Genomic DNA, 22,134 nt, shown 5'->3' on the forward strand with positions numbered 1-22,134 from the left:
CTGGGGACACTTACTACCAAAAGAATGGTAACGTGTTCATGGCTGATCCCAGTCCTAAGTAAACATTCACCACGAACTGTTGCCCTATCTTGACTTCTGCAATGATACTGAGGTGGCTCTGACACTCATATTCGTTGCATTTCTATCACTTTACTAAGCTTAGTCATCCTTAGATGACTGCAGAAAAGAATTCTTGGACAACAGTTTTAAAAGAGAGCTATTGTCCAAGATGAAAAGGACAAGCTTTAAAGCTGAAAATTCCTTATTCCTACACTGTCTTGCTAACAGACGTCTTCAGTAATTTCTGCAGTCAAAGTAATTTTTACTGCACAATTCTCTCTTGTACAGTGCTTACAGTATTCTTACTATACAAACATCAGAGATGAGTGGAGGTCAAAGTTTCTTTGGTCCAGACTAAGATGCAAATGTTGCATTCTTTAGTATGGCAAATTCTCCCTGGAAGTTACATTGATCAAAACAGAAGCTCAGCATTTCTGTAGCACAAGCCTACTAGTCTATGCCTGCTGGAGGCAATTGCTTTCCAAAATGCAGAACACCTGACAGAACGAGTCTGCAGCTTTAAAGACATTTTCCATTCCCTGAATTCCCTAACTTTGTCACAGATGCACAGTGCCTACAAACTGCTTTGATTTTTGTGTGTGCACTTGCCAAAAAGTATGAGAACTCCAGCTTTGTCAGTCTCCTGACAAACTCCCAGCTTTAATGGCTAAACCAGAAAGGTTTCATTTCAGCAAGACATAAGCCTCCCAGTAACAAGATTGTTAGAAAGTTATAAGCAAAAAGCTCATATAAACAATTCTGATCCATGTTTGGCAGCTAGGGACATTTCTAGAATTTACTCTCACCTATTTTTTTTAGTTATTTTTCTGACACTAGAGATTTAAGTTTGTGCTATAAAAACATGTGCATTGTCTGCCTTTTGTCCCCAGACTTGAATCTCATCCTAAGCTCTAGGGCAGCTGCCTAACCCTTCTCTTCTTGCTCAGTCTTCCCCAAGCTCTTTGGCTTTTGCCTCACTGTTCCCTGCTGTTCTAAATATGATGCCTAGATTTTTAACTTATATACAAGTGTGGCTTCACTGACTCATTTGCTTGTACCATCTTTACCTTTGTGCTACTTCTGCAACACAAATGCAGCTCAGTAATTCTCTTCCATGTCTTTCAGTACTGGTCATTTACACAAATGTAAAGTTAGCATACTTTACAGTATACAGTATATATAGTATATATATACACACACTATACTGCATACAGTACTTTACAGTATACATAATTCCAGGCCTATATCTGGAAGAAAATGATGGTAACTCTGTCTCTATATCCTAGCTATATACTTCAGTTATACAGTTCTCTCTACTTAAGTCATTCTTAATTTGCTGATTATTACATCTAGTTGTAGTATTCTGCAAAGCAGTATGTCTCAGTAAGTATTCATTGTCATGGTATTTTTGTTAAACTGTTGGTCATGGGTGCACTCTTAGTTTTCAATAAAGACTATACACAACATCTTCAGACACACTGGCAAAGATGGATGAGCCAGGAACATGATACTCTGATGATCTCTGAGTTTATGTGTAACTGGATCCCTTTTTCAACTTTGTGGAGATCTGTCATCATCTGAACACTCTGCTGCTTATTTCACAGGATGCACTGAAGGACCATTGGACCTGATGTTTGTGATTGATGGATCAAAAAGTCTCGGAGAGGATAATTTTGAAATTGTAAAACAATTTGTCTTGGGAGTCCTGGATACACTTGAGATTTCACCCAAAGCTGCTCGAGTTGGTTTGCTTCAGTATTCCAGTGAAGTTCGCACAGAGTTTACATTAAGGCAGTTCAGCTCAGCCAAAGACATGAAGAAAGCTGTGTCACAAATGAAATATATGGGGCGAGGTTCCATGACAGGACTGGCTCTGAAGCACATGTTTGAGAGAAGCTTCACAGAAACGGAAGGAGCAAGACCATTTTCAGCACATGTCCCTCGAATCTCCATTGTGTTTACGGATGGACGAGCCCAAGACGAAGTCTCCGAGTGGGCTGCTAGAGCAAAACAAAATGGTAAGGGCAGATGGTTTTGATTCCTTCTAAAAGACAAACAATGTTAGAAATAGAATGTAGTATATTATGGATGCGCTCCAGCATGTGCTAATACAGAGAGTGTTTGCCATAGCAGGCTGGCTAATGCGGTGACCACTGTAGCAGAACATTGGATCTTTAGTGTTCACAAGAGCCTTTGCTACAAGGCACGTATGTCATCCTTAGTGTGGGACCCATGATGAGTGTCTCATCTCTGAAGTTACATGCCATACACAGTTGGTGCTACTACCCACCTGGCATGCCATGCAGTGTTCCGAACATATCCATATATGGTGGAGTCAACTCGAAATTTTCAAACCTTTTCAAGAAAAAAAAGAATCCCTTTTTCCTTTGCAAACCATTTTCTATTTTGTGAGAAACTTCTTTAAGAATAAGGGCTGATGGCCCATAGCACACAGAGAATAGACAGACTTTAGAAGATGCTGCACATCTTTTTTTCTGTTCTTGTTTTATTGGCTTGATATATCAATCTTAACTCGATACATGATTAGTATAGCATTGGTCAGGACTGATACCTCTCTGTAAGGAGAAAAGGGAAAAATGTTGAAGGATATGAGAGGAGCATGTACTAACAATGGTGTTATTACAATGAAATACAAAGTGTTTCTTAAAATATTAAAACCAAACCCAAGGATTTCTACACTAACTTGTGAGAGCTGGGGAAAGTACACTGAGGATTTACAGGACTGAGAAAAAGAAATACAGGCCAACCTTGCTTATGCAAGCCATGAATGAAACATCAGCTCCAGACAGCTTACACTCACATTTGTAATATTTGCTACAAGCCAAATGTATCCCCTGTGTAATTGCAGTGTAGGCAATGTAGTAATGCTGAATATGAAATTGGCCTTGAATGCTTTAGCACTGATATCTCCAAGACTTTAAAAAAGCAACAAACCTCAGCACGACTGGCCCATTCATTACATTGAATCAGCTTCTGGCAAATGTTTTACTTTCCTGGCTAAAGTGAAGGATAGGCAGATTCATGACAAAAAGTAAGATGCTTATGTTAAACGTTAAACAGTTGGGAAATACCTATTTTATGATGTTACCAGCCCCATGGTTCGACAAAAAGGCTAAACTTGCAATTCAGTGAGTGTGTACCTGTTACTACCCTATGATAACAGAAATATCAAATCTCATCACCAACCAGGGGAAAAGGCAGCTTCTGCTCTTGAATATATAAAAGAGCTTGAAATACTCTGAAGCAAACAGTTGTATTATGAATAGCAAAATCACTACTAGCTGGGGACATTTTCTAAGCCAGAACTGATACAAAAAATGTTGTAACAGATCACATGTTCATGAGAATAAAAAAATAACTGCTGAAAAAAGTGTTATTAAAGATCACCATGTTTTGTATTCATTGCTTGTTTAAAATCTGTCCAATGAGAAGGCTGTGAACCACTTCCCTCCTTCCCTGCTTTCAAAATGAAGGAAACTACAAATCCTCATTTTCTTTTTCCCTAGCACCTCTGCTTGTCCCAAGCACCCCTGTTGTAAGGCTTTTTCTCTCCTAACTCCCCAAACCATTTCTTTTCCCCTGTTCTTCCCCTTGTAGGTCCGGGTGCGTTTTAACTGCCTCCCAGCCCCCTAGTGTCATTGAGAGTGCAAGAATCTTGTTTCAGTGTTCCGGGGATTTCAATGAACACTAAGTATTTGCATTTTTCTAAAATAAAAATTTACTGCAGTCTTGCAGGATTCTGCCCCATTTGCTAATATAGAGCAGGTTTTCCCATCAACCCAGTAATTAGCTTTATTGCACACACCCTACACAGACACACACAAACCAAGTACTTGCAGTGCAACTGTGAGAGTGATTTGTGCGATTAGAATCATGGAATAGTTAGGGTTGGAAGGGACCTTAAGATCATCAAGTTCCAACCCCTCTGCCATGGGCAGGGACACCTCACACTAAACCATGTCACCCAAGGCTCCATCCAGTGTGGCCTTGAACACCACCAGGGATGGAACGTTCACACTGTCCTTGGGCAACCCATTCCAGTGCCTCATCACCCTTACAGTGAAGAACTTCCAACTTCTGGATGTTTTGCAGTACTTCTCCTGGGTTCGTTTACTATCAGTAGTGGCCAAGCAAGAGTAATGTCTTTTACTTAAAAACTGTTAAATTCTAGCAGAGCACTGAGTTTCTATACATCCCAATAACTAAAGCATATTGAACATGTTCAAAACCAATGTTGAAGTAAATTACACAGCATATTCACTTACACTCTCCCTTTTTCTCTAAAACAACTAATGCTTGTATTTTCCTTTCCTTTTGCAGAGAAACAAGGGTTTAGAACTGCTGATGTAACAATTTTGTGCCATTTCTGTTGAATCTAGGTATAATTATCTATGCCGTTGGAATAGGACAAGCAATTGAGGAAGAATTGCTGGAAATTGCTTCTGAGCCACCGTACAAACATCTCTTTTATGCTGAGGATTTCACAGCTATGGAGGACATCAGTGAAGAGCTAAGAGCCCAAATCTGTGAAGGTAACAGTATTCCACTTTCGTTAGTTAGCAGAAGAAGGAATGCTTATAGAGCTTTTGGTGGCCTAAAAGGACAAGCATCATAGTACAGGTCATAAATCATTAGTGTCAGCATTGCAAGGACTAAGTCACGGTAACTTTTCTGCCCTTTAATATGTGAGGAATAATCTATCACCAGGTAAAGGTATATAATAATTGTCTTTATTTTCATAAAGTTTGCATAAAATGCACACTTCTGTACCCAGAAAAATCAATTGCTCCTTCCCCTTTCTTTTTCTACAGTTAAGTCAGCCATGCACTGAACCCCACCCTGCCAAAGAAACATTATCTACTCCATTAGGAATGTGGGAGAATAATCAGAAATTTGTAGTGTCTTAATGAGAATGAAAAAATTACTCTTAAGACCAGTGGCAAAAATCTAAACCACAGCAAAACAATCAGGAGCTGTTGTGCATATTTATAGAAGACTAAAAATAGTTCATTGAACATGCATTCACAGCCACAAAGAGTGGATCTGTGCTGCATAAGCTTCAAGTTTTGCTCCATAAACATGGAAGGTTTGCACCCTTCCTCACTCTGGCACAAACAGCCTCTATATAAACATATGCAGCTGAAGTTTTGTAAGGGGAAGGGGAAATGTGAGCTGGGATGAAAGCTGTTCAACCAGAGAGAGGACAGCATGCCTCTCCCACTCACGCATTCCCAGCAGTTGGTATTACTTGTACATTCAAATTGGTACCTGAAGCAAAATTCAGAGTGTCATTGTGTGAATAACAGTAGTCCTGTCATCAGAATTGTGCAAGATGATTTCATTTGCACTAGCTTATATTTGGTTGTTTTTCTTGGAATTAAATGCAAACAGGTTTTATTTTCTTCTTTAATGCTGCTGTGTAAAACTGCCTGGCAAGCAGCAGTGCACTTCTTCTTCATACAGATGTCAAGGAAAATTCTGGGGAAAAAAAAAATCCAAGAATGTTTCTTAGCTTGTGTATTCCTTGTGTTTCAATCCTAAAACGTCCTGGTTCCATCTTGCTGAAATACAACTGTGGCAACATGAAACCAAGCCTGTTCAATTAACTTTCTTATTAGGCAGGTAATCTGCTGATGACAGCTTGTCATCTTAAAGCCTGGGGAGACATCAAAGCTATACTGGTTGCCAGACAATAATTCTCCCTCATTAGCAACCCCCAGAGCTCGGTGATGGAAATGCATCCTTCGGGTACCCACAGTGGTGGTCAGCAGCCAGGCTTTCTTTTTTCAACTACATTACTTGCCGTATGAAAAATAAGTAAATCCTGCCCCTCTGTGGCAGTTTCTAGACTACACCGCTAAGAACTGGGCAGAGCTGGTGCCTGTTTCTGTCCTCGTCTTTCACCACCAGGCAATCCCTCACACCTGTGAACTGAGGGCTGACCCAGCCTTGTTTTTCTGAACACTCCAGGACTAGCCATCACTGCTCACAACTCGCTCCAGCTGAAATTCTGCCTCCCAAGGCTGTTACACAAGTTGAAAGTTCTTTTTCCCTCTCTGCTCTGGTTTACTGTTTTCCTTCCTTTGCAACAGCAGTAATTTAATTTTCAGTACAGCCTTGTCCTTAGCTGAGGACTTCTGAGGCTCCAGAATGTGAGGGGAGACCCTCTGAACATCATGGCCTCCAATGACAAAGCCTCTCATCCCCAGTCCCAGTTGTGGATGGGCTGCATGTTACCAAGTAAAGCAGAAGCTCTCCAACTCTCTTTTGGGGTAAGGGTTTTTCTTCTGCTAGAAAGCATCAGCCTTGTAGAATGGCTGCTGATTACTATTAATTATTCTTGATGACTTGTAGTAAAAACAAGTAGTTTTCTCTTTTGCCTCTTATTAAAGAGGAATTCAGCTGGAAGATTCCCATTCATTGCCTTGGTTGATGTTCATTTCTTGTCTGGAAGCACTAACAAGGCTACAGCAGTGTCATACATAATACACACTCCTCATGATTGCCTCTTCACCCCTGTTCTGAGCATGTGCATTACGGAAACCTTTAATTACATGAGCACATACTATTTTTGTCAAAAGATCCCAGCACTGCTCAGATGACAGTACTCAGCAGCCTGCTGGTTAACATTCTGTTCTCCTTCCAAATTGAGATCGTTACCAGTGCTGCAAATAGCCACTGCTTTTGAAGACACGCTTTTTTGAAGACACTTTCTCACAGGCTTTTTTTAAACAAAATACTTAGGTTTTGTTACAAAACCAAACACTAAAACCAAACACCCAACTTTAGCATTGTTCCCCAACAAATTCGACTATTTATGTTCACTGCCCTGACTTCACCAAGGGATTTGGTTAGGGTTAGCAGCCTGTCACTACTTGTCTGACTTTACAGAGGTGACGAGATCAGACATCTTAGGGCCCCAAGCCTGAAGAGTTGTTTCTGAAATGCCTGGTTCCCAAACTGGAGACCTTCTGCCATACTTCCATACTTGCCAGTGTATCTACCATTTTCTTTCCCGTCATTACATATGAATCCTAATTACTTGTCTGTACCAGCCCAATACCCAAAGCTCAAGCTTTTCAGGTCTGTTCTTCTGTCCTTCCTACACAGCTTCCTAATTCACCTACAGCTCTTAAATGAGCTCTAGCGGAAGTCATTACCCAGGGTCACATACTCGAGGTTCCTTACCCATTTCTTCCCTCCTACATTGGAAGCCTCACCATCCTTGTTCCTAGCTGATTATTCTGCTGGACTCCTCACCCAGTTTGTCTCATTCCTTATGCTGTGATCTCACCCCACACCCCTCTGCCCAGAACTTTCTCAAAAATCTGTATTGCTTCTATCAGCTGGTTGCCATGCAGACTTTTTGATATGTTGTACTGTACTGTAGTTTTCTTAACGACTCATCTCTGTTCACTCCCTCTTCCTCACACTGTCATTTCAGCTCCACCCCAAGAGGGTCTCATCTTCTCAGTGCAGCTTAGGACAGCTGCATATTGCTGCACATCTGTCAAAATTCATTAGACCAACAGGGACCCCAATAGCTGTAACAAACCTGTGAGGCCAAGAGCATCTTCCACCTCCCTAGTGCGCCTTCATGGTGGGCCAGGAAAGCTTGCACCATCACCTTTTACGCACATTCACTTTTAGTGTAGCTGCTCTTGGTATATTCACCAAGGAAGGAGTCCCAGATGCTCCATCCACTCCCCTGCCATAGCTGATCAAGACTTGCAGTTGTTAAATGTATGCTCATCAGCTCACCTGAACCATTAAGCAGTCCGCAGTTAACTAAAGTTGAAGCATGAGCTCATTCTGAAGGAACAAAAGCTGCCTCTGCATTATCCTCTTCTAACAAGGGAGTAATGCTCAGACAGACTCAAGGTGGTTACTCCTACATATAAAATAGGTTTCCATTTCTCTCCACACACCTATCAACTAAGATTGCTATGTAGAGTCTGAAATAAATTCCTACATTTTAAAGGTTGTGCTTCATGAATTAGAAACTTTTTTATAACTATAGTGTATAAAATAAACTCTACTCCATCCTTCTCACCTAAGCACTCCCAACACCCTGATCAATGTTTCCCATTATAAAGGAGAAAATTGAAGGAGTAAGAAATTTCTTCTTTCTCCAAGCAGTTTTTAATTCTTGTTCAGTTCACTCCAAGGGACTCATGGGTGACAATGATTAAGATACAAGAATTTTCACTAAAGGACACAAAGTAGGTTGCTGTCATTTCAGATTGCTTCACTACTATTAATCTTAAGCACTTCTGGTTTGGAAGAGTTCTTCTGATAGCCTGAGTTGAAGGGTGAGTCCTGGAGTTTCCATGAACACTGGGCCTCTTCTGAACTGCAGAGATATGAGGAATTCTCCGTATGTTATGAGAGACAAAACAGCAAGTTATTGGTATGAAACATCATTTCTAGGGAATGTATTTTCATTGCTCCTTTTGTGATCTCCTTTCCTTCGGCAATTTCTTGTCTACCAGCCTTGAAAGAGTCAGCTCACCAGCAGGATCCATCATATGGGAGGATTCGTAAGACTGGTCCACAGCGTTCAGGTTGGCTGCTTTACCCCAGCATCCTGCTGTCTCCCCAATCATTGCTAAGTTCCCTCTTCACACTGCCTTCTGTACAGAACCCTAACAATTCACCTGTGAACTGTTTATCCCATTTCCCTTCCTACCCCCCTCCAAGGCACCCTCCTTTCTGCAACTCAGATCTACTTTCTGCAAAATATTGGAGATTCACTGTAACAAATGCATGGCTGCATGCTTTTTACACCATCCAAATGTATTATTTAATGGGGAAACTTGTATTTCAACACACTGCTTGGTATTTTAGAGCATGTTCAGCTTCTAAATCACTTCTGTTTCTTACAGGAACCTTCACAACTTAAATCATGTACACAGTAAATACAGCCTAACAGTTCAGTTCCTTTACTTCTTTATATCCCTTGTCCTCTAAATGAATGAGCCTCATTGCAATCAGCGAGATTACTGACTAATTAAGAAGTTGGTGCATTTGAGTAGAAGAAAAATACTGTGTAATTAAGTGGGTTTGATTTTTAGACTTTTGGGGGGGGTTCCTGCAGGACCTGAATCAACCACAATAGCCATCACAGATGTCATTGCCTGTCCTGATCTTGCAATACACCACAAGTATCTTTTTGAAGACAGTCACACTCACTCAACGAGAACAACAGGTAATCAAGTTATCTTTGTTTAGTATAATCCAGACTGCTCTTTAAATATGGAGGCCCAAGCGTTGGGTACTATTTCCCAGTATTTAAAAGATCTACCCCAAAGCATTCCTTTGGAAGTTTACAAGTTTTGAGAACAGGGAGCTCTATTAAACCTGCTCTGCATTTATAAATCCTTGTCATTTCCTCCCCCATCCCATTTGATTTATTCAGCATTTAGCCTGTGCTTGACTGTTTCTGTTTTTCAGCAAAAGCTTCGAAAGATAAAGACCAGTGCAAATGTGAAAACCTTGTGACATTCCAGAACTATGCAACCAATGAAGTAAGAAAACTCACCCAGCGATATATCCTTTCAGTATAATTCTTACATATAAGACAAGGGGGTCAGGTTAAAAGAAATTATAATTGTAACACATTAAGTCTAAGCTGTCTCCATAGCTCAAATCCATCTACTGGAATGAAAAGCTGAAGCACTGAATAATGTTAATCTCCAAGAAGCAAGGCTTTCAAAACTTGAAATGTGCATCTCCTCCATAGAAAGAACTAAATATTCATAAGGATCTTAACCTTTAATAATCCCTTGCAGTAAACACCTTCAGGACAGTAAATGAAATGACTGGTCAAATTCAAGGCTAACACTTTTTGCTTTGGGTCATTTCTTCAGATGGTATCGAAACAGCATTTACTGCCTACAGGAGTCAGAATCACAGAATCCTAAGGGTTGGAAGGGACCTCAAAAGATCATCTAGTCCAACCCTCCTGCAAGAGCAGGGTAACCTAGAGTATATCACACAGGAACTTATCCAGGCGGGCCTTGAATATCTCCAACGTAGGAGACTCCACAACCCCCCTGGCCAACCTGTTCCAGTGATCTGTCACTCTCACAGTAAAGAAATTTTTCCTGATGTTCACATGGAATCTCCTATGCTCCAGTTTACACCCACTGCCCCTTGTCCTGTCACTGGACATCACTGAAAAAAACCTAGCTCCGTCATCCTGACACTCACCCTTTACATATTTGTAAACATTGATGAGGTCACCCCTCAGTCTCCTTTTCTCCAAGCTAAAGAGACCCAGCTCCCTCAGCCTCTCCTCATAAGAGAGATGTTCCATTCCCTTAATCATCTTTGTAGCCCTGCGCTGGACTCTTTCAAGCGGTTCCCTGTCCTTCTTGAACTGAGGGGCCCAGAACTGGACACAATATTCCAGATGCGGCCTCACCAAGGCAGAGTAGAGGGGGAGGAGAACCTCTCTTGACCTACTAACCACACCCTTTCTAATGCACCCTAGGATACCACTGGCCTTCTTGGCCACAAGGGCACATTGCTGGCTCATGGTCATCCTCCTGTCCACCAGGACCCCCAGGTCCCTTTCCCCTTCGCTACTGTCCAGCAGGTCAGCCCCCAACCTGTACTGGTACATGGGGTTGTTCCTGCCCAGATGCAAGACTCTACACTTGCCCTTGTTGAATTTCATCAAGTTCCTCTCCACTCAGCTCTCCAGCCTGTCCAGGTCTCGCTGAATGGCAACACAGCCCTCTGGTGTGTCATCAGCAAACTTGCTGAAGGTACACTCAGTTCCCTCATCCAGGTCATTGATGAAAATATTAAACAGCACTGGTCCCTGCACCGACCCCTGAGGGACTCCACTAGTCACAGACCTCCAGCTAGATTCTGCCCCATTGACCACAACTCTCTGCCTTCTTCCTTCCAACCAGTTCTTGATCCACCTCACTACCTGATCATCAAGCCCACACTTCCCTAGCTTACCTATGAGGATGCTGTGGGAGACAGTATCAAATGCCTTACTGAAATCAAGAAAAACTACATCTACCACTCTACCATCATCCATCCACCTAGTTACTTGCTCATAGAAGGCTGTATGTTGGCTCCTCTTAATGACCACCTCATCCTTGATATGTCTAGAGAATACAGGGGATGTTTTTCTTCTGAACTGCTTGGTGAACCACCAGATGCAGCGAGTCATTTAAAACAATACTCAATGAGAAATTCAGAGGACTGAGATCTGATTAATTTCACATAAACAAATGTGCAAATAAAAATTAACTAAGTGTAGATCAACAGCTTCCCTCCAAGTTTGTCTTTTCAAGGGAGCTGTCAGTACTGCAGCCTTTACACTACCTCTAACATCCACCAGATATCTCAGGACACAACAGCAGCAGATTAGCAAGACAACTTCCCGTCATGTTTTACATCATGCAGCAAATTCCTGTATTTTCTTCATTAAAGCGGTTTCTGCCCCTGCAAATATATAGCAAGACAACGTCTCATTTGCTATTTAAGTTTTCTAACCACGTGCAAAGCCAATAAGCATTTATTTTCTGCACAGAAAAATGCAGCAATGACAACAGCTTGTAACTGTGTGATTCCTAGACAAGAACAGCTTAAGAACTAACAAACCTGCAGAGTTAACAGGCTGTCCAGAGTCAGACCAAGAGCCCTCAGTGGTTGTGACAGCTGGCAAGTTGCTAAATATTGCCTACCAGTTCAGACTTCACCTCCAGCTGTTTTGTGTAGCTGCAGCAGGCAGCCTCTGTCTCACCTTCCCAAGTGAATCCTTCAGCTTAAGGAATCATGTTCTGATCATGTGACTGATTTGAATTATTGCATGCTAGAGTAGAATTGCTTCATAAAGAAAACCATCACATAAGTTTATTGTTAGGTGCTTCAAATGCTCATTAACATTTATACTTCCCTGACAGGTCTTCTCCAAAGTCTCCAAATAACTTCAGAAAAAAACCTCTAGGTCATTATCTACAGCTCCAACTTAGATGCTGAATGAAAAGAGACAACCACTCTTTCCCCCTTAAGGAGAAGCCTTGGGCTCCTTACTGTCATCTCCTGCAGTCAGGCTATGAGAAACTCTTGAGCTTAGGATCAAAGAAAACAGACCTTAGCTACATGGGCTTTTTTGCTTTACAATTTGAACAGGCAACCCTGTGATTTTGAGAGTCTGAAAAGAACTCAAGGTGATGGAAAAACTGTTGATGCCGAACCAGAGACCTAGGCATATGTATAGGAAGGAACAGTTCCAAGCACTTCTGCAGTACTGGACAATTGGTGCTTTGAACACAGAATTATGCAGTTGCTTCTCCATTACAAACCTCATTTCTCTGCCTTATCCAAAGAGCAGCCTAGATACTGAGTAACATACTAGTTGTTGACAACTGCAGAAGACTGCTGGCTAGTCCTCATCCCAGGGATCTGGGTGGGAGGGAGGAGGAGACCCAGCCACAAAACTAGCATGTTACAGAATATAAAGGGGACCAATCCAAACTGTTAATGATTTGTATTGAACTACATTTAACTTTTTCTATCAGTCAGATGAATGCAGTTTCTACTGCTTGAACTTTACGTCTGTAAACACCTACATAGAAAGCAGCTCAAATGATGCTAACATGCATATGGTGGGGCCAGCCCTAGATCCTGTGGAGCTTTTGCTCTACATCAGTTTGAAAACCACTGGCCCTACACTAGACCTCCTTACGGCTGGAATGTAAGATCATCAGCAGTCATTCCTTCTGCAGCCAGGGAGCTCTGTACAGTTTTAAAAATCTACTGTTAGCTTACATATAGTTTTCTATGTGATGAAAACACTTTTTAAACACCACTGACTAGGGTAAGTATTTAGGGTTCCATTTAAAATAGCGGGAAATGGACAGCATTTTGAAATACCTGCCTTTTTGATAAGCTGCAGCCTGAACTCCACATCAGGTATGCTTGTTAATGAACAGGGCTTCATACAGCTTTCTCAGCTGATCAAAGCAGAACAATAAAATACAGTGTGTATTCTATCAGAAACTACTGGGAGTCAAAGAAGGCAACAAAGACGAGAAAGAACTGCAAGTTTACAGCCCACAGCAATCAGGGAGCTGACACCACTTTTCTATTAATGCATCCTGTCAGTAGTTCTCTTTCCTTAACTTCTGTCTACTGGAAGAAATGACAAAGAGAATGGAAGACTTGGAAAACAGGCTAAAATACTGACCAACATCTGAAGGGTGTACTACACTGTATATTTATACATGCAAACTTGTCAGAGCTATTTTCTTAAACTGGTTCTAAGAAAAATAACAAATCCTCGTGTCTGAAGTTGAAAATATTTTTGATCCCTGCATCTATATACTATGTGTTCTGTCTTGCATTGACTGCAGATAAAAAAAAAGTCGAAAATTTTATATACATAAACGACTTAGTAACCAGCAAAAATTCTAACTAAGCAGAACTAAACTGAAATAAGCTATGCAAAACAATAAAATGCTGTTATTTTTTGAAGTGAAACCTCTACGTTTTGAAGTACTTTTAGGGTATGAATTTATTTGGCTTGCTTTTCTGTATTTCTCTCCTTCACTCACTCTGCTAGTATTTTAAGCATCCCTGTTTGTATAGATATATACAATTTTATATATATAAACAGAGAAGTGGGACAGCATTGTCAGCAATTAGGTTTCACTTATAGTCTTCAACCACCAGTCAACTACTGAAATCAGCTGGAAGTAAAAATACAAATTCATGTTGAAACTGTGATGAAAGTGGGAAGTCTGCTGGATTATCAGGGTATCATAATATGATGTTTCAAGTACTTTTTTTCTTACCACATTCAGACCATGTAACTTCTCCCTGCTGTTCCTTGCTCAGCATTAACCTTCCTAAATGCAACTAGTATTTTAATTATGAAGACCTTTTTTGAGCAATACAACTAGCTGCAGGCCTGTCTGTGCTTAAGACAAATGAAAACAGTAAACTGCTTCCAGCCATACTGGCCAACTGAAGTGCCTGAAGTTTCACTCTTTCCCCTCTGCAGCTAAGGCATGCTTCTGCTTTACCATCACACTAACAGCCACATCTAGATTTCACATAGCAATATCTAAGCTATCCTGAACTGATCCAAATCTGTAGTTTAATAGGTAGAGACACCCACACTTCTGACACACACTGGTTTGTCTATTATCTCCAAATGGAAATACACAGCTTCATCCATTCTGTACCTGAAGTAGTTGCAGCAAAACTAGACTAAGTTATCTCAGGTAAGCTCATGAGCATGCATGGATACAAAGCAACAAGTTTTGAAAGGTACCTTGTGCTTTGCCATACTTTGGCCAACAAACGCAAGTTCTGCAAGGACAGTGGTACATACTGGTTTTCACTAGGTGTTTCTTCTACTGCATGTCAGCAAAACACTGGCACCTCAATATCAGTAACAAGGTCCTGCAGTCATGATCTTGCACAAAATGGGCACAAATCTGTAAGACAGCAGAGTCCTCAGCAACAGTGACTTGAAGATGTTGTTAGAGACAGACAAGTTTGTATTCAAAATGCTAAAAAAGCGACCAATTTAAAATCAGCTTTGAGAAGTTAATTGACATTTCTCTTGGAAAGGAAGGAAAAAGGATAACTTGCACTAGTACTTTGTGATTGACTTGGGAGTGGGAATTTTTCAAATTGTAAGTAAACTGTATGGGATCCCCCACCAACATCTCACATCTGCTTGCATCTCACATTATGCCTTGTTTTTACATTAACACTCCAAACCCCAAAACCAAGGTAGTCCTAGCTTGCTGGTATTTGGCACCATACTTCCCATGATTATGTCCTCCTCCACTTACCTCTCGAGACCCACAACTTCTAGAGAAAGAAACAAGCAAGTTTTGTCCTGTGAAGGTTATTTCTAACAGAACAGGAAACAGCAGTGGTAATGAGTCTTCATTTATATAGTTTGTGCCCTAAAACCAACAATGCTGTATACAAATTTTTCTTAAAATGGATCTGTAACCAGTTTTATTGTAGAAATAACTCTTTACAGCATTTACTTCTCGCTGGTTTGTTCTGGCATGCTTCTGATGATGTCAGAGTCACCTGTAAAACAGAAATACATTGTTACAAGAGGACCCACAGAAAGATGATTTCAGAAGTAAGCCAAAACCAACCACAAAAACCTGAACACACAGATTCTACAAATAGAAAACAAGTTAAAAGAAACACAAAGACAGTCTGTTCAGGGAAAAAAAATAATCTGATGGCTTGGTAAGAAATACTTATAACTGTATTTTGCCAATCCACACACTTTTACAATAATTATGTATCTGTCACTAGCATTTACAAAGCCAGTACTAGAACAGCAATCTAGTCCTGGAGGACACAATGCATAGTTTTAATATAGCGAATGTCCAGCCTCCCCTGATCACAAGAGTATCAGGACAGTGAGAATATTCGCATTACATTACACAGCAATAATACTTACTTGTGGTTCCCACCCACTCAAAATCAAACGCGGAAGTAACATTTTGAAAGCAAAGTTTACAGCTAGTATTTACATATAAGCAAGCTAAATAAAGTTTTCTGAAGAAACAGCAAATTCAAAACAATTTCATTTGGGGAATATTTGGTGTGATTACAGAAATCATTAAATCCATATGTATGCATTCTGATCAACAAGAACAAGAGACTGATTCTTCTCTTAGAGGATTCCGGAAAGAGGATGAGAAGTCACCTCATTAGCAGTCTATATGAGGAACCTGAACACCTCTCTTGGACAAAAACTGCTACCAAACCAGAATAATTACAGACTTCCAGTTTCAGTAATCCATCACCCCTGGATCAGCACCACCTACATATAGATTATTTTTATATACATATATATATGTGTATATATATATATATATAATTCACATTCCTTTGCCTTACATTAAGAACAGTCAACAGGCTGATGTAAGCAGCAGGTTGCACCAGCTCATATTCTAGTTGATAGGCTCAGAAACACACACCATAAAGTTGCTTCCCAGCCACTGAACCCTCATTACAGACCAAAAGGTAAACAAAACTGAGGCTCACATGGTTTAAGCATTAAAAGGAGAGTACTGCAAACATAAGCAGCAGAAATTCCAGGTTCTAAGAACCTAGGACTCACAAACAGGATCTTGGTAAGAGGAAATGATGAGTTAAACCTGACAGACAGTTCAGCAAAGTGTGTCATCACACCTACATGTCAGCTGCTCAGTGCTGCTATTCATGGGTGAACAAAGGAACCACCAATACATAATTATTTGGTCACTATACTGTAGGAGAGACATACCTGGGTCAATGATAGCCAGTGTGCACACTCTGTAGTATTTCCCACATGCTGTGCCCAATTCAATGTTGTTGCCGCTATAGTGGTGGACGCCAGTCTTGGCGAGCATAGCGTAGTACTCAATCTCTGATTTTCTGAAATTCAAACACTAGTGTTACAGTACTGACACTATTCACTTTAACTGTAATACAGTGAGAGCAGCTTTAACTCCCACCAGTTAAACCTTATGCAGTTGTCCTTCCCACACAGAAGGACATCTGCTCCTTGCCAGGCATCCTCTGGCTCAGGAACCCTTATCCAGAAGTATGCTGAAGGTATGAAACCACAAACCCACTTCTGGAGTGCAAATCCTCGAGGCTCCTCCTACAAATGCTCGTTTCTACAGGAAAGAAGATTCAGAAGTTCCAGACTTCCAAAAGGTTGTAGGAGCTAAGCCAAAGTGCACAGACGACGACCATTATTATCATATCAAGTTCACTGCCCTGGACTTCAAAAAAGCAGACTTTGGCCTCTTCAGGAACCTGCTTAGTAAGGTTCCATGGGATACAGCCCTAGAGGGTAGAGGGGCCCTAGACTGTTGGTTGATATTCAAGGATCACCTGCTGCAAGCTCAGGAGTGTTGCATCCCAACCAGAAGGAAGTGCAGCAAGAGGGCCAGGAGACCTCCTTAGATGGATAGGGAGCTCCTGAGGAAAATTCAATTGAAAAAAGAGGCTTATAATAAGTGGAAGCAAGGACAGGTGGCATGGGAAGAGTACAGGGATGTTGTCTGAGAAGCTAGGGACCAGGTTAGGAAAGCTAAGGCCCAGTTAGAATTAAACTTAGCTAGAGGTATTAAAGATAACATGAAGGGATTCTACAGGTACATAGCAAATAAAAAACAGACTAGGGAGAATGCAGGCCCCCTCAGGAAGCTCTCAGGAGAACTGGCTACACAGGGTTTGGAGAAGGCTGAGGTTCTGAATGACTTCTTTGCCTCGGTCTTCACTGGCAAATGCTCTGACCACAGCACCCAAGTCTTGGAAGGCAGATGCAAGGACTGTGAGAATGAAGACCTCGGGCCCACTGTAGGAGAGGAACTGGTTCAAGACCCTCTTAAAAATCTGAACGTGCACAAGTCCATGGGTCCTGATGAAATCCATCTACAGGTCCTGAAGGAGCTGGCGAATTAAGTTGCTAAGCCACTGGCCATCATATTTGAGAAATCATGGCAGTCAGGTGAAGTTCCCGATGACTGGAAAAAGGGAAATATAACCCCCATTTTCAAGAAGGTGAAAGTGGATAACCTGGGGAATTACAGACCAGTCAGTCTCACCTCTGCCTGGCAAAATCTTGGAGCAGATTCTCCTGGATGACATGCTAAGGCACATGGAAAAACAACAAGGTGCTTGGTGAAAGCCAGCATGGCTTCACTAAGGGGAAATCCTGCCTGACCAATTTGGTGGTCTTCTATGATGGGGCTACGGAACTGATGGACACGGGTAGAGCACTGGATGTCATCTACCCGGACTTGTGCAAAGTGTTCGACACTGTCCCACTCGACATCCTTGTCTCTAAATTGGAGGGACATCAATTTGATGGATGGACCACTCGGTGGATAAAGAACTGGCTGGATGGCCGCACACAAAAAGTTGTCGTCAATGGCTCAATGTCCGGCTGGAGACCAGTAACGAGTGGTGTCCCTCAGGGATCAGTGTTGGGATCGGTCTTGTTTAACATCTTCGTCGCTGACATGGACAGGGGGACTGAGTGAGCCCTCAGCAAGTTTGCCGATGACACCAAGCTGTGTGGTTCAGTTGATACGCTGGAGGGAAGGAATGCCATCCAGAGGGACCTCAACACGCTTGTCAGGTGGGCTGATGCCAACCTCATGAAGTTTAACCATGCCAAGTGCAAGGTCCTACACCTGGGTCGGAGCAATCCCAGGCACAGCTACAGGCTGGGCAGAGAAAAGATTCAGAGCAGCCCTGTGGAGAAGGACTTGGGGGTGTTGGTTGATGAGAAAATGAACATGAGCCAGCTTCAGTGTGCACTCGCAGCCCAGAAAGCCAACCGTATCCTGGGCTGCATCAAAAGGAGCATGACCAGCAGGTCGAAGGAGGTGATCCTGCCCCTCTACTCTGCTCTTGTGAGACCTCACCTGGAGTATTGTGTGCAGTTCTGGTGTCCTCAACATAAAAAGGACATGAAACTGTTGGAACAAGTCCAGAGAAGGGCCACGAGGATGATCAGGGGACTGGAGCACCTTCCGTATGAAGACAGGCTGAGGAAGTTGGGGCTGTTCAGCCTAGAGAAGACTGTGTGGAGACCTCATAGCACCCTTCCAGTATCTGAAGGGGGCCTATAGGGATGCTGGAGAGGGACTCTTCATTAGAGACTGTAGTGACAGGACAAGGGGTAACGGGTTAAAACTTAAACAGGGGAAGTTTAGGTTGGATGTAAGAAGGAAATTCTTTCCTGTTAGGGTGGTGAGGCACTGGAAGGGGTTGCCCAGGGAGGTTGTGAATGCTCCATCCCTGGCAGTGTTCAAGACCTGGTTGGACGAGGCCTTGGGCGATAAGATTTAGCATAAGGTGTCCCTGCCCACGGCAGGGGGGTTGGAACTAGATGATCTTAAGGTCCTTTCCAACCCTAATGATTCTATGATATACCCACTGGCCACATGCTGAACAGAGATCTGGCTGCAGTTAGCTAAGAAAATCAGTATTTTTTCTTAATAATTTAAAAAAAAAAAATCAACTTATATTCTCTTCTCTTCTGACTTCTCGCAGGAGATTCTAGTGGTCAATACTATTCCTCAAGCACTTCTGGGTTCCCCACTAAAAGACTACCTACTGCAACAGTCCTGCCATTTGTCAAGCATCTGATACTGGCTGTCTGCATTTACAGTTTTTTAAATCTGTTGGATTAAACCTTGATGGCAACAAGGGCCCATAAATTCTACAAGAGAGATGTCACAAAGTCCGTAAAGATTTGATTCTCAAAAAAGCAATTTCACTGGCCAGGAACCTGTATTTGTAACTTTCACAGCAAATTCTGTGGGCTTCAAATACTTTAAATCAGTGTAAATCACCAGTGTTCCTACTTGCAAAATTATCTGCCATTACATTCCTATGAAAAAAAAACACAGGAATTCAGCCCCATTATACTTTCAATGACTACTACCAGTGTGAAAAGCTACCAGTACCTTTACTAGTGTGAACTCTGAACTGGAAAGCTAAAAAAGTGTTAGGAAGCATTTCAACACATCCAGACCTGAAATTGCCACACACCAAACAACCCATCACTTTTACTTCATAGCAGTCTGGAATATGCTAGCAAAGTACTCTGCATCAGAACTCACAGGAGCAATTAGCATGAAGTATACTCTGTATTTGCACAAAGAGCCTGTCTTAAAGAGTTTTTTCATACATCTGCTTACCTCAAAGCAGGGCAGTTGTTGGCTAGGATGACCAATTTGGCTTTGCCCTGCCGAATCATTTTCAGAGTCTGTTTGTATCCTAGTACATATTTACCACTTTTCATAACCAGCTGAAGCCTAGAGTTTATGGACTCTAGAGATTTTTTCTGAAAGAGATATAGAAAAGCATTACTGTATGGTACTTTATAAAAATAAACATAAGAAAATTAAAACATTCAAAATACAAGCAATCCAATTCTAATGATTTCCCTATAATTTGCAATACCGAGTAAAAAAATCCAGCCTACCATATGAGAAAGTTTGTGCATAAGAAGGTCGCTGATGCTTTATTCCCAGTTCCATAAAATTACCTCCTACCGATGTATCTTACAACAGGGAAATACACCTTAAAGCACTGTTGCTGGTATTTATGTTAACCAGGTGTATTTGACGGGCCTTTATCAAAGCTCAACTAATCAAATCCAAGTAAATACACCTTCTGGCTTGCAAATCTAAGGTTTGAACTATTCTTCTTCCTTGAGCACACGCTAATAGCACAATACTGGTTAGCAGAAATAACCAACGACATGCAGTAAGAGCTGATGCTCCCAGAGAGCATGGTGCTCATGACAGCAGACAAGTGCATTTGCAAAGATGAACATCTAACAACCACCACCTAACTAGAAAACCATACTTGTCAAGAGTCGCTCTAAGAGAAAGACAAGAACATGGCAGGAAATGCAAAAGCTGCTCTCCATCCTCAGCAGGAACCCAGCACCAGCTCCCCCTCCCTCCCGCCAGCACCGGGGTCCCGTGAGTAACCCGGGATACCGCACAGGAGGTAACCGGGGACAAAGTCGTCGGTGGGAGGCGGCCGCAGGACGCGGCTGGGGCCTGTGCGAGGCCAGGGCCCGAGCTCCGAGGGCCACGATCGGCGCCTCCGGCTGTGCCCAAGCCCTCGCCCCAGCCTATGCCCAATGCACTCCGCCTCACAGCGCCCCGAACCGCCGTCCCAGCCCGCGCAACACCCGCCGCTGCCACAGCCCGGCCCGCCGCCGCCACGTGAGCCCGGCCCAGCCCGCTCCCACTCACCGTCTTCTTCGCGGCCACCATGTTGCTGCCTCGCGTCGAGTCGGGCGGTACCTGGAACACAAGGGGTACGGAGGAGGAATTATCACCCAGGAGCGGCCCCCGCACCCGCCCGCACAGCCCCGGCCGAGCCGCGCTCACCAGATCCTCGCCGCCAAGATGGCCGGGCAGACGGAAAGGAGAGAGCTCCCGCGGCGCACCACGCTTCCCTGCGGCAGCTCTCGCGAGAGCCGCACACAGCTGACATTCATCTCCCTCCGGCTGCCGGAGGAGCTACCGCTATGGCGGCCGCGAGGTTTCCTCCTTGAGCTCTCGCTTTCCCCGGGCGCACAGGCTTCCGAGTTCCACATAGCGAGTCTGAACGCCTTTTTCGCCGTCACGGCCTTACGGAAGACGTCGGGCGCTAAGGAAGCCACTTGCAGGGATTGTCCCAAGTGCCCGGAGCTTCCCGTTCACTGTGGGGCTGTCACTTCTGCCACAGGGTTGATGTGGGAAATGACGGTTTGGGGAAAACAAATTTTCTCTGGCATCACAAGGCACTGGAGCGACAGACACACAGCTGGTCTGGCTCTGTGTTTCCCGTATGTAAGTGCTGAGTATGCTGGCTTTCTGTAAGTCAGCAGTGCCTTAGTTTCACCAGGCCTAGTATTGTCTGCCTGCCCCAAATTCTGCACTGCAGTCATAAATAAACTGCCCCGATGAGATACAGCCAGGATTTCAAACATGAAGTATGACACTGAGCTTGGGAATGGCTCAGGGCCCAAGGCTGTGCGGTGGCCTTGGCCCATGCCAGAGCAGCTCACTCGTCTGCTGTGCTGGAGTCATGGTGCAGGGAGACCTCTTCCTGCCCCCCGTGGGCTCTGGAGCTTGCTATAAACATGGCTATGACATGAGGTTCTCAGTTTCAGCCTAAGAAGAGTTGTGGTCAATCCCATGGTGGTGTCCAGCCTAGGACAGACACCCAAGTTGGTGCAGTGAGCAGCAGCACAGCACCCGTTCAGCTGGCACCTGCTTGTGATCAGCAATATCAGTGTTTGGGGTAAGAGTTTTTGGGGACTCCCTGTGACACACACACACACACACCCCCCCTCCCCCCAGGAGGAGGCCTGGGGGTCTACCCACAGGACAGCAAGTATTCAAGTATTCTGCTGATACCACCCACACTGCTCTTAGGACACACTGCACCAGAAGGGCACCCCAGCATATACCTTTTCTTATTAAATTACAGCTTTTCTGGACTTGCTTGGGTTAGCAAAGCATGGGAGTGTGT

At 43.0% G+C, this 22,134-nt stretch overlaps 2 protein-coding genes and 1 non-coding gene across 6 annotated transcripts in view; 1 reads left to right on the forward strand and 2 right to left on the reverse strand.

Moving 5' to 3' along the window:
* The window catches only part of MATN2 (matrilin 2), a 70,244-nt gene extending 56,838 nt beyond the window's left edge, over nt 1-13,406 (forward strand). For all 4 annotated transcript variants that reach the window (XM_057400517.1, XM_057400519.1, XM_057400520.1 and 1 more), the window contains 6 exons: nt 1,665-2,078; nt 4,461-4,613; nt 8,574-8,645; nt 9,179-9,289; nt 9,535-9,630; nt 13,241-13,406. In XM_057400517.1, the coding sequence (XP_057256500.1) occupies nt 1,665-2,078; nt 4,461-4,613; nt 8,574-8,645; nt 9,179-9,289; nt 9,535-9,630; nt 13,241-13,293 (899 nt within the window). In that variant the 3' untranslated portion in view covers nt 13,294-13,406. The remainder of the gene's footprint in view (nt 1-1,664; nt 2,079-4,460; nt 4,614-8,573; nt 8,646-9,178; nt 9,290-9,534; nt 9,631-13,240) is intronic.
* Nucleotides 13,407-14,996: 1,590 nt separating this feature from the next.
* On the reverse strand, nt 14,997-21,072 carry RPL30 (ribosomal protein L30). Its single transcript, XM_057400521.1, has 5 exons — nt 21,006-21,072; nt 20,868-20,918; nt 19,797-19,942; nt 16,379-16,509; nt 14,997-15,162 (listed from the first exon to the last, which is right to left on the reverse strand). Exons 2-5 carry the CDS (start codon nt 20,886-20,888, stop codon nt 15,113-15,115), a joined length of 348 nt encoding a protein of 115 aa, XP_057256504.1. The 5' UTR covers nt 20,889-20,918; nt 21,006-21,072; the 3' UTR covers nt 14,997-15,112.
* LOC130594581 (small nucleolar RNA SNORA72) lies at nt 15,388-15,522 on the reverse strand. The gene has a single exon (XR_008971122.1). It is a non-coding gene; the product is annotated as a small nucleolar RNA SNORA72 (small nucleolar RNA).
* Nucleotides 21,073-22,134: the final 1,062 nt, after the last annotated feature.

The sequence above is a fragment of the Pezoporus wallicus genome, unplaced genomic scaffold (genome assembly GCF_028554395.1).
Source record: "Pezoporus wallicus isolate ANWC-B61680 ecotype Strahan unplaced genomic scaffold, APGP_CSIRO_Pwel_v1 contig_7985, whole genome shotgun sequence".
NCBI lineage: Eukaryota > Metazoa > Chordata > Aves > Psittaciformes > Psittacidae > Pezoporus > Pezoporus wallicus.

Coding starts and splice junctions, on each gene's coding strand:
- RPL30 (XM_057400521.1), bottom strand. CDS start 20,888: ATGGTGGCCGCGAAGAAGACG. Junction 19,943..20,867: donor TGGTGGCCGCGAAGAAGACG/GTGAGTGGGAGC, acceptor TATCTCTTTCAG/AAAAAATCTCTAGAGTCCAT. Junction 16,510..19,796: donor AACAACTGCCCTGCTTTGAG/GTAAGCAGATGT, acceptor TTTGAATTTCAG/AAAATCAGAGATTGAGTACT.